The following is a 13,845-nucleotide window of genomic DNA, read 5'->3' on the forward strand; positions in this document are numbered from 1 at the left end:
ACACCATCAAAGACACTGCATAGGGAGGGCTCCTGCACCATGTTGCACAAAAACTAAGGAAAGAAGCCTTGCATTCTTAGTAGAAAGACATTCTTGGTGTCTGGGTTGATTTAGTGCTTTGAAGCCATGGATCAAAAATTCAGACACCCTTTCTAAAAGGGCAGTCGATAAATCGGTCTCACGCTGTCACTAACAAGAAGGGTCGGCAAACGGGCCATGTTTGATCGGATTTTGAAGAGAGGTGAGCTTGTCAATAGTAAATATAGCCAGGCTTTTCACTTTTGAAGCACGATGGTCAGGGCAGCTCAAGCCAGCGACGCTAAGAACATAAGATGGACGGTAAGGGTTATAACTGCACATATTGGAATTTTCAGCCCTACTTTATTTACTGCTTGTCATGCAATTTTCCCCCGGTAAATGTTATCACGGCCAAACATGCCATAATTTGCTTTGTGAAAATGTGCAAAAAAATGCATACACGTGAAACTCTGTGTTGTGACTATCTAGTTCTACATGTTATGCCCCATTTCCAATTAAAAGCTGCTAACAGGATGTATTTACCACAACTGGTAAAAATACCTCACTCCCATCAGACTCATTGGTAACCAAGAGATAAGTAAGTCTTTCTATGCTTGGGGCTCTGATAAAATAGCAGTCCTACTTCTATATTCATACTATGTCTCGTTTCTGCTTTACTCCAGACTTCAGAGGAAATTAATTTATGGTAGCTAGTTAAGGATTGTTACTATTTGTGGTGTAGTTGAGTAGACTTCTGCGACCAGATACTCCTGAGCAATGTGAAGAAGGTACACTGTTATTGTTATCATTTCTTGCATCACATAATCACAAAGTCTCTAAAAGAAATTGCAATTTTCTAGACAGCAGGTTACCTATTTAGGTCACCTCTTGTCTAAGGAAGGACATGCACTCACACCAGATGACATTCAGACTATTTTAGATACTCCTGTGCCCAGTACTCAGAAGGATGTCCGTGCACTGATTAGCCATACTTCTTTTTGTAGGTAGTGGATCCCCAGTTTTTCGCATATTATTAAACCTTTGTTGGCCCTTTTCAACTAAAGACACTCCAATGCCTTTCCCATGGACTACTGAATGTCAGAATGCCTTCCAACAGTCAAGCCAAGCTCTTTGTTCTGCACCAGTATTAGGAATGCCAGACTACACTCACTAACAAGAGCATATGAGCTTAGTACAGACTTACTTGTCAATATTTTTTACCAACAGTCAGTACGCATTCGGGGTGGCACACAATTTTGGTCACTTGTGGAAGAAAAGGGTTTCCTCACCTCACATGGGACACAGATGGTGCATGGAGAATTAGTGCATAATCTTCTTAATGCCCTAACTTATCCTAAGAAAGTGGCAATTATTAAATGTAGTGCACACAAGAAAGTGACTGATACAATAGGAGCAGGTAATGCATTTGCGGATCACACAGCCCGTGAGACCACAATGCAGCAAAGTACCACCTCCATGTATGAGGAGAAGTCACAAGCTGAAAGTTGGCATGATGCCAGGCAGGAAGTGCTGGACATATAACAATCTGCCTCTGCTGACAAACTAGATCAATGGTCTAAGGAGGGAACCCTGGAAGACGAGGGCTGTTGGAAGAAAGAAGATATGACCAAATGGAAGTTACCCACAGCCTACTTATATGCCTTGATTCACGTGGCACATGGGCCGGCACATGTTGGTGCATTCTCAATAGCAAAACAACTCATGCAAGTTTGTGATCATCCTGATATTGCCGGCACTGCTCAATACCACATACACATTCTGACCTTACGCCGCATGAATTTTTTTGGGCAGGCCTATGAATATTTGGGGGTCCCTAAGCCTCGTCCTATACATGATGTTCTCCATGTGTTGATGAGTGACTATTTGTCCCAGTTAACTGATAGCTTGTCTTCTATTTATCAGCAGTTATGGGAAGCTCTTCCAGATAGTTTGCAAGGTGATGGACACAATTTACACCCTGGCGACCAGGTGATGATCAAAGTCTTTCAGCGAGTGAAGTGCTTGGAACTTCGGCGTCATTGCTCAGAGCAGGTCCTCCGTGCTACCAGGTTTGAGGAGTGGTGAGTGTGTGCTCCATAGAAAATCACAGAAGTTTTTTCAGGATTAATATCCGTTCTTTCAAATTGTGGTACAGAGGACAGAACTATTTTTGATTGCAGTAAGATGTCTTTATTATTTTTTGTAGAGCATGGACAGCCGACACGTGTTTCGCCCCCTCTTGGCGATTTGCGCCGTGGCTTTCTCAAGGCTGTAGAAGAAGATGAAATGGATTATTTAGTTGTGCGATGTGATAGCAGTTGACCCCAAGAGGAAAAATGAAAAAAGAAATCGCCTAGAGTGAAGGAGTGATTGGAATGGTTTGTGGTGTCACAGCATCAAGGCCTTATCTACATCATCAGGTAGCGGTGAATCGTGAATCAAGTACAGTGGTTGTGACTTGAGTTGTAATGAAACAACGCAAGCGAAAAAGTGCAAAGAAAAAGTGAGTCACGTTTTAAAAGAGCAGCAGAACATAAAGTATGCTGAGAGTAGTTTCTCGATGTTCAGATTTCTTTTGGCAACCCAGAAATGTCCCAAGGTACCAGACCAGAGTAAAGTGGGTAGACAAAAGAGGAAGTCACAGCATAATAGACAGTATACAATAGTAATACCTAATTTGACATTTATGGCGTAAATTATTTTGATTTCCAAATTATTTCAATGTCCAAGATACAGTAAGTACAATTCTTCAGGAGCAAAGATTCTTCTGTCAATTCAAATAAAAGAGTTATGTGTACATTAGTTTTAGTAACCAAATCTGATACTTCTGCATAACATGTAAAATATACAATTTTAGCAAGTAAGGAGTTCAAACAATACTTTCAGTGTTAGAAGCATCTATATATGATAACAAATAATCAAAAAAGTTCGCATTTGCTCACAGACTTTGTATTAAGTTGTTACATATTTGTGGACATTACTATTTAATTCACTGTATATTAATTTGTCTGACCCTGCATGATATCACCTCTACTCAATGGAGTTAGACCTGGCTGTTATGCCTGCATAGCAGGGATTGCCAATTGAAGGACATGAATTAGGAGATAACTCGAGGTGTGAATAGCAAGAGGAAATAACATTAAAATTAAGCGTACATGTGAAATAATCAAACACGGAGAACCCTATATTTTGTAGGGTTTACTTAATTTCTATATTCAAAGACATATAGTTTAAAAGAATAACAGAACTGCACAAATTTGTTGCATTTAAAAGGGAAAATAAATTCCTATCTTCGGTTAGTTATCAAGATTGGAAATTATTTACATGATAATACAAATATTTCTTCATGTATGTTAACTTCTCGTTAAATCGGCGTAAAAAAAGGCCACGTGATTATGGCTAAAACACATTTCTGTGCAGGCACTGTTTTTTAAAAGGGCAGTTTTATACGAGTGGGTACGACAGGTGGTGAAAAACCGACAAAGCGCAGACAACTCTTCAGCTCGGAGTGTCCAGATAATGCAGTTTAAGAGGGAGCATCCTGAGTGTAGGTGTGTTACCGTCCCACCAAGTTGGTTATATTATATTAGGTGGTAAAGCCCCCATGGTTTACGTAGGCAGTTGTAGGTTGCAATATATTCATTATATTACGGAGCATAAAACAGAGAACACACAGGTATGGTTTATAATGGGGGCACCCAGATTGTAGGTGTGTTCCCATCCCGTGTAGTTAGTTGTAACAGGGTGGATAGTGAAATCCCTGTAGTTTAGATAGGCAGGGACAGGCTGCATTGTTTGCATTAAAATACGGGAATAGACGCGAACACTTCGGTACGCTTTCCGTCCCGAGAATGAAGGACGGACTGCAATTAAGTTTCACACGCCAGCTTAGTCGGCGTTCCCGAAATCTTTTAGCTTACTTGTTAGGCTAATGCCGTCTTCGGTCCCTGCTCCTAGTCCTCCATCGTCATTATCGGGTTGAATCCCAGCGGTTCCCAAGCCCACGGGCACCCGGTAGTTAACGAATGTAAACCAGAAGGAGATCCGGGGGCGTATTGTCCGGGTCAGCTTTACTTCGCTTTGGGTTTTATTATTATTATTGTTAGGGGACCCGATTAACACACGAAATGGACTGTGCTATGTAATGTTTATAAATTTGGAAAATAAGCCAAAAATAAAAGTGCTTCGGGATTTTTCCGGATAGGTTGTATCTCACTCGGTTCGGTGACTAGGACCGCCATTTGTAAGTGGTGTGGATACCTTATTATCGAAATGTCAGCTCATAACATCCCGAAGCACTTTTATTTTTGGCTTATTTTCCAAATTTATAAACATTACATAATGACGATGGAGGACTAGGAGCAGGGACCGAAGACGGCATTAGCCTAACAAGTAAGCTAAAAGATTTCGGGAACGCCGACTAAGCTGGCGTGTGAAACTTAATTGCAGTCCGTCCTTCATTCTCGGGACGGAAAGCGTACCGAAGTGTTCGCGTCTATTCCCGTATTTTAATGCAAACAATGCAGCCTGTCCCTGCCTATCTAAACTACGGGGATTTCACTATCCACCCTGTTACAACTAACTACACGGGATGGGAACACATCTACAATCTGGGTGCCCCCTTTATAAACCATACCTGTGTGTTCTCTGTTTTATGCTCCGTAATATAATGAATATATTGCAACCTACAACTGCCTACGTAAACCATGGGGGCTTTACCACCTAATATAATATAACCAACTTGGTGGGACGGGAACACACCTACACTCAGGTTGCTCCCTCTTAAACTGCATTATCTGGACACTCCAAGCTGAAGAGTTGTCTGCGCTTTGTCGGTTTTTCACCACCTGTCGTACCCACTCGTATAAAACTGCCCTTTTAAAAAACAGTGCCTGCACAGAAATGTGTTTTAGCCATAATCACGTGGCCTTTTTTTACGCCGATTTAACGAGAAGTTAACATACATGAAGAAATATTTGTATTATCATGTAAATAATGTCCAATCTTGATAACTAACCGAAGATAGAAATTTATTTTCCCTTTTAAATGCAACAAACTTGTGCAGTTCTGTTATTCTTTTAAACTATATGTCTTTGAATATAGAAATTAAGTAAACCCTACAAAATATAGGGTTCTCCGTGTTTGATTATTTCACATGTACGCTTAATTTTAATGTTATTTCCTCTTGCTATTCACACCTCGAGTTATCTCCTAATTCATGTCCTTCAATTGGCAATCCCTGCTATGCAGGCATAACAGCCAGGTCTAACTCCCTTGAGTAGAGGTGATATCATGCAGGGTCAGACAAATTAATATACAGTGAATTAAATAGTAATGTCCACAAATATGTAACAACTCAATACAACGTCTGTGAGCAAATGCGAACTTTTTTGATTATTTGTTATCATATATAGATGCTTCTAACACTGAAAGTATTGTTTGAACTCCTTACTTGCTAAAATTGTATATTTTACATGTTATGCGGAAGTATCAGATTTGGTTACTAAAACTAATGTACACATAACTCTTTTATTTGAATTGACAGAAGAATCTTTGCTCCTGAAGAATTGTACCTACTGTATCTTGGACATTGAAATAATTTGGAAATCAAAATAATTTACGCCATAAATGTCAAATTAGGTATTACTATTGTATACTGTCTATTATGCTGTGACTTCCTCTTTTGTCTACCCACTTTACTCTGGTCTGGTACCGTACGACATTTCTGGGTTGCCAAAAGAAATCTGAACATCGAGAAACTACTCTCAGCATACTTTATGTTCTGCTGCTCTTTTAACACGTGACTCACTTTTTCTTTGCACTTTTTCGCTTGCGTTGTTTCATTACAACTCAAGTCACAACCACTGTACTTGATTCACGATTCACCGCTACCTGATGATGTAGATAAGGCCTTGATGCTGTGACACCACAAACCATTCCAATCACTCCTTCACTCTAGGTGATTTCTTTTTTCTTTTTTCCTCTTGGGGTCAACTGCTATCACATCGCACAACTAAATAATCCATTTCATCTTCTTCTACAGCCTTGAGAAAGCCCCGGCGCAAATCGCCAAGAGGGGGCGAAACACGTGTCGGCTGTCCATGCTCTACAAAAAATAATAAAGACATCTTACTGCAATCAAAAATAGTTCTGCCCTCTGTACCACAATTTGAAAGAACGGATATTAATCCTGAAAAAACTTCTGTGATTTTCTATGGAGCACACACTCACCACTCCTCAAACCTGTTTTTCTACATGAAGCCCAAGAGGTCCAGAGCTTCGAGTGTGTCTCTATTCACCTACAAACACAGCTTATTTAAGCGTTGTTCAAGCCTTAGAATCCTTGGACCTTTGCTACCATGCCCTCCGTGCTACCAGAACTGCAGTGCGAGTGACCAACAGGAAGAATTGGGTGCATGCCGCCCATTGTCGAAAGGTTCCGCATGCCTTCGTGAGCCCAGCAGTGTTGAAAGATCACAGAGACATCCTGGTTACCGAGAGAGGATGAGCTGCGTCACCTGAAGGACCTGAGGAAGTCTTCCCGGACCGCACGATCCCTGGTATATCTAGATATCTGCTTCGATCCAGGAAGAAAGACATTTCATCGCAGAAAAAGACTGTTTGAGCCACTGTCCTGGGTGGTTAAAGACTGACTACGAAGGAGGGTATTGCAAACAAAACAGGTGATGGACAGAATGTGGATCAATGTCACACATTCACCCCAGTCCAAAGATCTGGGCCCAAATCCATCGTTTTTTTGCACTCCACAACACCCTGGGTTAGACAATGGCGATATGCAAATCAGCTCTGACCCTGTGCCCCATGGGAACAGTCCAGTCCGAACTACAAAAGCCATGTCCTTCCCAGAACAGAATCAAGCATCCGAGGACCGGACCGGTTTCGAGGTAAAACCTCTCATCAGCCCGGCTAGCTTGACTCCAGTGGTGTGGACTGCCTGGGACCCACGTCTGAGCATCCCCAGCGCACTTATAGCGGTATTGCAAACAAAACAGGTGATGGACAGAATGTGGATCAATGTCACACATTCACCCCAGTCCAAAGATCTGGGCCCAAAGGACAAAGGAGGGTAGCCTTTTAGTGACTACTCGTCTCAACATTAGTGAAGAAACCAATGCCTGCCCAGGACCTTAGGGCACCATCTGTTCTGTTGTTTACTGACAAGATGAACAGGCCTGAGGAGAAGAAATCGAATGCTGTAAAAATCTGTAGTAAAAGCACAATGTTCATCACTGGACTAACTTTGACTGTTGTTAGCATTGCTGTGATAATGCGGGTTGTGGAGAAAGTAACTCTAGATCGAAATGTACTGACTGCTACTACTCCTGTCCCCACTGAACATAATTCTTTCACTCTTCCCTATCATGAGAAGAAGCACATGTTGTATCTCAAGAACACTTTCATACAAATGTTGCATCATACTCATAATGCTACGAACACTAACAACTGCTGGGTATGTGGAATGATGCCAGCCCATCAGAAGAAGGGAGGAACGCCTTTCATTCCCTTGCCATTCTCGCATAATGGCTCTGGTTTGCAAGGTTGTGGGCCTTTAAAATTGCTAATATTACTCTAGCTGATGTAGGAGGACTTAATGCAAAACTTAATAAAGTTTGTTACCCCGATGAGGAAGGGGGCCCACAAGCCAAAGGAACTGTATGAGAAATGGAGGAGTATCACAAAGGAAATTCCTCCACACGTTATGTTTTCCCCAACAATCTAACAGCCAAGGGTAACGGCCCTTCTGTTATCACTGTTACTAGAGCCCAAGCAAATATTTGTGTGAGCAGTTTTGGTAGTGCCCCAGTGGGAAAAAGTGACTGTGCCACAGTATTAAACATTACTGGAACGAAAAATAGTAGTTTCCTGTCCTCACACAACACTTCTTTCATTTGTGGGAGTAAAGGCTACTATCATCTACCAATCGGATGGTCTGGAACGTGTTTTATATCCTTCTTGCTTTCTCCAGTGTTCCTAGCACATGCATCTTATCATTAAGATCAAAAACTGTTTAATGGCATTTCCTTGAACTGATTCAAAAGAACTATAAATAATGATGAAGTGGATTATACTGACACTGCATTACAGCAATATGTTGACTTTAATCTGAGACTCTTTTTCTTTGTTGGTGCGGCTTTAAATAGTAAGAAGATTGACGCTTGACCCGTGTAATAGAAGCTGTGACTAATCAGACAGCAATGGCTCATGGAAATATTACAGAAGAACTCCAAGTTACGAGAATTGTGACATTACAAAACAGAATGGTGCTAGATGTTATTCTAGCTGATTGTGGTGGAGCATGTCGCATTTTTGGTAGCAGCTGTTGTGTATTTATTCCTGACCATGCCCCTTCTGTTTATGATGCCATTTCCAAAAAGCATAAAATACCCACTGAGATACATCAAGATTCAGGAACATGGACTTGGGCTGGATGGTTCTGGAATATATTTTCTGTAAGGGGTTTTAAATTATCATCGGCCTTGTTCATAATTATTGCAATTCTCTTCTCTTGTTGTTTATGTTTCCAATGAGGGCCAATGCTTTGTTCTCTCTGTATTTCCACTTGTACTACTTGTCTACCATCTAAAACGAATGTCCAAAATGTAAATGCCCATTCAGCAATAGATCGAGAAGTGAGCGATATGATGCTGATTGATATACATAATGTTTATTGTACCCATTTTAAAGCATACGAAAATGTCTTTGCTTATGCTAAAAGGGTTGTCTGTGGAAATGTGTACTATTTTAGCATAAGCAACAGCCATTTTGTCTGTGGTGTCCATTTTGTTTCCTTCCTAAGTCACCCATCCTCTGCTGCTCGTCTTTTCACTCTGCTTGTGTTATCTATTTTAGTTGACTTCCTGACTCAGCTAAAAGCAATGTACATGCTGAGGGTTTGTAGCGATAGTGCAGCTGGTCTCAGATGTTAATTGTTGACTATTTACTGCTCCCATAAGCATTCCTGCTCCCCCTCCCACTTTGCTGACCAGGTAGTTATTCATCTTCCCTTGTTTGCTGATAACTATTTCTAAAACGTGTTCTTCCTATTTCTGTTCACATGCTTACATTGCAGAAAACCAGTATAAAAGGGATATGGTTTGTGAATTCAGTGTACTACCTCCTGCAGCACTTGAGAGTGTTGTGTAGACGTGGTGCCACTCATGAATGATTAATAAACTTGTAATTCATTCCAACTCCAGTGCCGATCTTTATTTTATTTGTCTTTGAACCCGTGGACAAAGGGTGACCCTGCACCAGTGTACCCCTAAAAAGGTTCATTTCCACACCTTGTTAGCCTGTTCTGGTTCTGTGTACGCTTGGGAGGTTGCGAATAGAAGTTCTGTGGAGTGGAAGTGTCTGGGTAATAGCTGGAAGAATATGCCACTGTTCAGGAAGGCGGAGTCTAAGTTTTGTAGTGCCATGATTGTGTGTGTGAGGAGTTTGAAATGAGCACATTTGTGTATTAGGAGCCCGTGCAGCAGCTCAATGTATGGTGTGAGTTCTGTGTGGAAGGTTGAGGGTGAACCTGGCTGTCGAGTTATGGATGGTTTGTAGTCTTGTGTTCTTCTAGTGAGTTGATTGGTGATCTTAGAATAGAGGGCAAGTCTGTAGTCTCCCTGGTGACTGGGACGTGAGTGACAGTTTTTCTAGTGATGCTTGGGAGCCATTTGAAGATCTTTCTCAGCATTTTCAGGGTGCAGAAACAGGACGCAGTAACGGCATTGACTTGTGCATGCATATTCAGTTTGCTGTAAATTATTATTCTGAGGTTACTGGCATAGGTGCTGGGGGAGAATCCGAGTTTGGACGGCTAATGCAGCTAGGTCGAGGAGTATAAGGGCTGCTGTGCTTCCTCTGCAAGGATGTAATCTGTGTCAGTGATGAGTACTGTTTCTGTGCTGTGATTGGGCCTGAATCTAGACTGCCTAGCATCGAAGAGCTGGTGGTTGCGGAGGTGGCTGGTGAGGTGATGGATCATTATTTCTCTAAGACCTATGCTGAATATGGTTGGAGGGAGATGGTTCTGCATTTGGAAAGCGTGGTTCGGTCAGCGGATGGCTCTTGAGCAGTGACATGAAGGTGGCATATTTCCATGTGTCTGGGGATGTGGCAGAGTCGATGGAGGCGTTAAGGATAGTGTTAGTGCTTGGCTGATTGGTAAAAGTCCTTTGGTACCCCCGAATGAATTGTCTTCATGGTAGCAGAGATTATGTCAGTAGTGATGGTGGATCACAAAGTCAGGGTTCGCTATTCAGCCAGGATGGGAAGTTGAGTTGTGACGGTGATGGGTCTGGTTGAGGGTTGAGGTTGCTGTATACAGAGGTGGTTTAGTTACAGAATAGTTCTTAGAGCTTGTTGCATATCTCTTGTGAGGGGGTGATGTTGCTGGAGGATGCAGGAGGCACAGTGAAATATTTAATGATGGCAATCATTTATTTGCGTCTGCATCGATGCGATCTGCAAGAGCTGTGTGCTTTGTGTTCCCTATATTGCTGTCCTTGAAACACTCAAGTGCCAGATCTGCCTGGTTTCCAAAGAGACAGATACTATTGAAGGGCATATCCATAAGTGGCTGCTGTACGCCACTGGAAAATCTGGTGCAGCAGATGCAAGTGTTGTGTTTGATTTACCTAGACAATCGGTTGCCTCCAGGCCCAATCTAATGCAGTATCTTGCCGCATCTTGTCCATCTTGAAAAAGGTGCTGGATGTTTGGCCTTATGTCACCTGGGACCATGGGCAAGATATCTGCCATCATGTCCTATAACATGTGAAACCTATTTCCCCAGGATAAAGCTGGTATTAGCGGATCTGAGGGCAAGGATGGCCGTGGAAAACAAAATGTTGGCAAATGCCTTCATGCGTTTCGCCTGTCCGACAGGATAGTCGGAAATACTTTGGGGTTCAGGCATTGTTGGAGGCTTGTACCCCTCAGGCTTTCTGATAATGGATGATGGAGGAGGAAAGCAGGGTCCCCAGAGCAGGCCTGTGCCACCTTGCAATTCTGCCTGTTGGGAAAAATTCTGGCTTTGCCCAGGTGCCCAAAAGTGTGACTGCAACAGTTCATTGAATGGAAATAGAGGCTCCTGGTTAGTTTATCCAAGATGAAGCACTTCTATCAACACATTAGTCTTTAGTTCAGTGGTGGGTAGTGTGAGGTCTAACACGTTTGATGCACTCCTTATCACTTTGGCAGAGGAGGCAGACTTCAGTGGCTACATTTGGGAGAGGGGAGTGGAGGCCAGTGTCAGGCGAGATATCCAGGACATAGGCATCCTGCAAGTCCTGAAATAAGCTTTTGTCATCATACAAATGATAGGAATCATCATCATCTTCTCCAAATTCAGGTTGGCGCTGCAGGAATGATTTGAGGTCAGAATGACCGTAGAGGTGATGTCAGTGTGACACTGGTGAAGGTTGCTCTTCGTTCACCTCAGAGTCCAAAAGGATAAGAGACTCCCCCTCCAGTATCAGCACCAAGGTCTGCAGCGCCAATAAGAGCAACAGCATCAGGCTGGAAGTTGGGGGTGACTTTGGGACGGCGGGACAGTTGGCATCAAGGGTGAACCCGCCTGTAGTGATTTGACTGGTGGCCACGTTGGTTCCTTGGGGATCCACATCATAAGGTGCGGAAAGAGAGGAACTGACGTCAGTGCATGTGTTGGCGCTGATATAGGGGCAGGCACAGACACAACACAGAGCCACAAAATGCCACCTACCGACACGTGAGCGGGTTGCTATCAAAAAAACCTTACAGATCCAGTCTTGTGCCTGGGTAAATTCACAAAGTGAGGATTCTGTAATTGGAAGTCTTTATCAGATGAAGGCTACAACTGCTCTAATATTAAGATGATTGAGAACAATTCACAGTAACAGTCATGAAATGAAGGCAGTGAGGGCCCTGAATTTGTATACCAGCAACCACACACACAAAATGGGTGACCATGGGCAAGTTGCACCAACATTTGCAAACTACCCTCTGCACTTCTCACTATCTCGCCTTTCTTACCTCCTTATCACTCTTTTTACTCATAACCTCCATCTGCCTTTCCGTTCTGCAACCATAATCTTCTTTTTTCCCCTTCTGCAGTTAATATTTTGAATATTATATATATAATCTCCTTTTTCATACATTTGCCCTCATCTTGCACACTACTTCACTCCAACACACACAAATACTGCTACCTGATGGCAACATGATTGTACCGGCACCAAATACTGTGACACCAGGAATTAATTCCACTACCCATCCCATATCACTCCAAAACTCTCCCCACATAGGACATACTCAAAATGCACACCATTTTCTATCAGGCAACAATAAATTGATGTAAAGCCTATGTATCCTATCCCTCACTCCTCCTCTCTCCATTACATTCAGGTGGTGCAACCTTACACAGCTTAAGAGCACAACTCTCAGTGGTCAATAGTGTAACACCTTCACTGGTGGTCATTGCGGACACTACCTCCAGTCCCGAAATTCACATCTATCAAATAATGACTCAGCTGTGTTAGTCTATTCAGTTCAATGCAAACAAAACCAGACTACAAGACCCAGAATGCACTAGGCTATCACACTAAAGTCCAGGACTCTAAACAATATCCGTAACGACCTGAAGGGAGGTGGTTACAATAGTGGTAAATCATTTGCATCACTAAAACACTTCCTCCTTTGGCACACAGCATATCAACTCTCTTCCAACAAAGCACTCTATTCCATGGTCAGACTGGCCTATGGGGAAACCTGCCAGTGCCAGAAGGGCTGGATTGACAAGTCAGTATGTGGGCCTGTTGTATTGTCTGGTGGGCCGGGCTTTGCTGCTGTTTCCCCTTCTATTACCACACACATTGCCTGCCTCAAAAGTGAATAGCGATCCCATACCTTGCAAACCACCTACGCAGCATCTCTTTACAAGTTAAAAACAACCCCGATGTCCAAATATAGGGCAGTTTTTTTTAAACTTTCTAATACACTAATAATATGGGCCATTTTTACTTTGGTACCAGGTCTTACTTTCTGTCCCAGTCGAGCCCTGGCACTCCCCCAAAGGAGTAACATGGTACCCGTTCTCCAGCGCACTTAGAGGCCCCGCCATATAAATTCAATGACACTTTGCCACCATCCCCGCTTGCACCCAGGCTCAACATAGATGAAGGACTGGTGGGCAGTGTGAGAAGAGCACCCGACAATAGAGGACTTCCGGACCATTGCTCTTAAACCGGCGCCTTTAAACACAAATCCATACTTTAAACACAGACAAGCGCCTGGAGGCGATTGGTTTATCAGTGTGCGCTTTCAAAATAATCCTGGAATATACCAGCTCTATCCCTCCACAGGCCGACTCTTCTAATGTTTGTTTTACTTGCTAATCAACAAAAAGATAATCAAACACTGATAATGTGCAGATGGGGGGCAGGGGGGTTTGATCATTCCGGGCAGAATACAAGAGCAAGACCCGCTTCCAGCTCACCTGCGTCAGCTGCTTGGAGAGATCCCAGGGCCAGAGCCAGGAGCAGGGAGGCTGCTGTCCATCGCCCCTCCATGCTGGCGGCTGTTATCAGCACTCAACCTTTGCACGCGCTGGGAGGGTCCACCTGGGAACCTGCAGTCTTGAAGGACAGCGCGCCTCAGCTCAGGTGAATGACAGGGCAGGGCTGAGGTGAGAGTAAGACAAGGCGCGCGGCAGGGACTCAGCGCGCTCTCTCAAAGCAGATCTCGACGTTCATTAGCGACAGTGCTGCTTGAAATGAAAAATTAGAAGTGCAGGTACCCTGTACCAGAGTACTGCTTGTTTCTGAGAAGTGTCGG

At 43.1% G+C, this 13,845-nt stretch overlaps 1 protein-coding gene across 1 annotated transcript in view; it reads right to left on the bottom strand.

The window, feature by feature from the left end:
• Positions 1-13,621, bottom strand: part of LOC147711708 (heparan-alpha-glucosaminide N-acetyltransferase-like) — a 1,547,073-nt gene extending 1,533,452 nt beyond the window's left edge. Inside the window, exon 1 of the mRNA XM_086920225.1 lies at positions 13,508-13,621. Coding sequence (XP_086776351.1) covers positions 13,508-13,580 — 73 coding nt within the window. The 5' untranslated portion in view covers positions 13,581-13,621. The remainder of the gene's footprint in view (positions 1-13,507) is intronic.
• Between the last annotated feature and the right edge of the window lie 224 nt (positions 13,622-13,845).

The sequence above is a fragment of the Lissotriton vulgaris genome, chromosome 5, assembly GCF_964263255.1.
Source record: "Lissotriton vulgaris chromosome 5, aLisVul1.2, whole genome shotgun sequence".
Lineage (NCBI taxonomy): Eukaryota > Metazoa > Chordata > Amphibia > Caudata > Salamandridae > Lissotriton > Lissotriton vulgaris.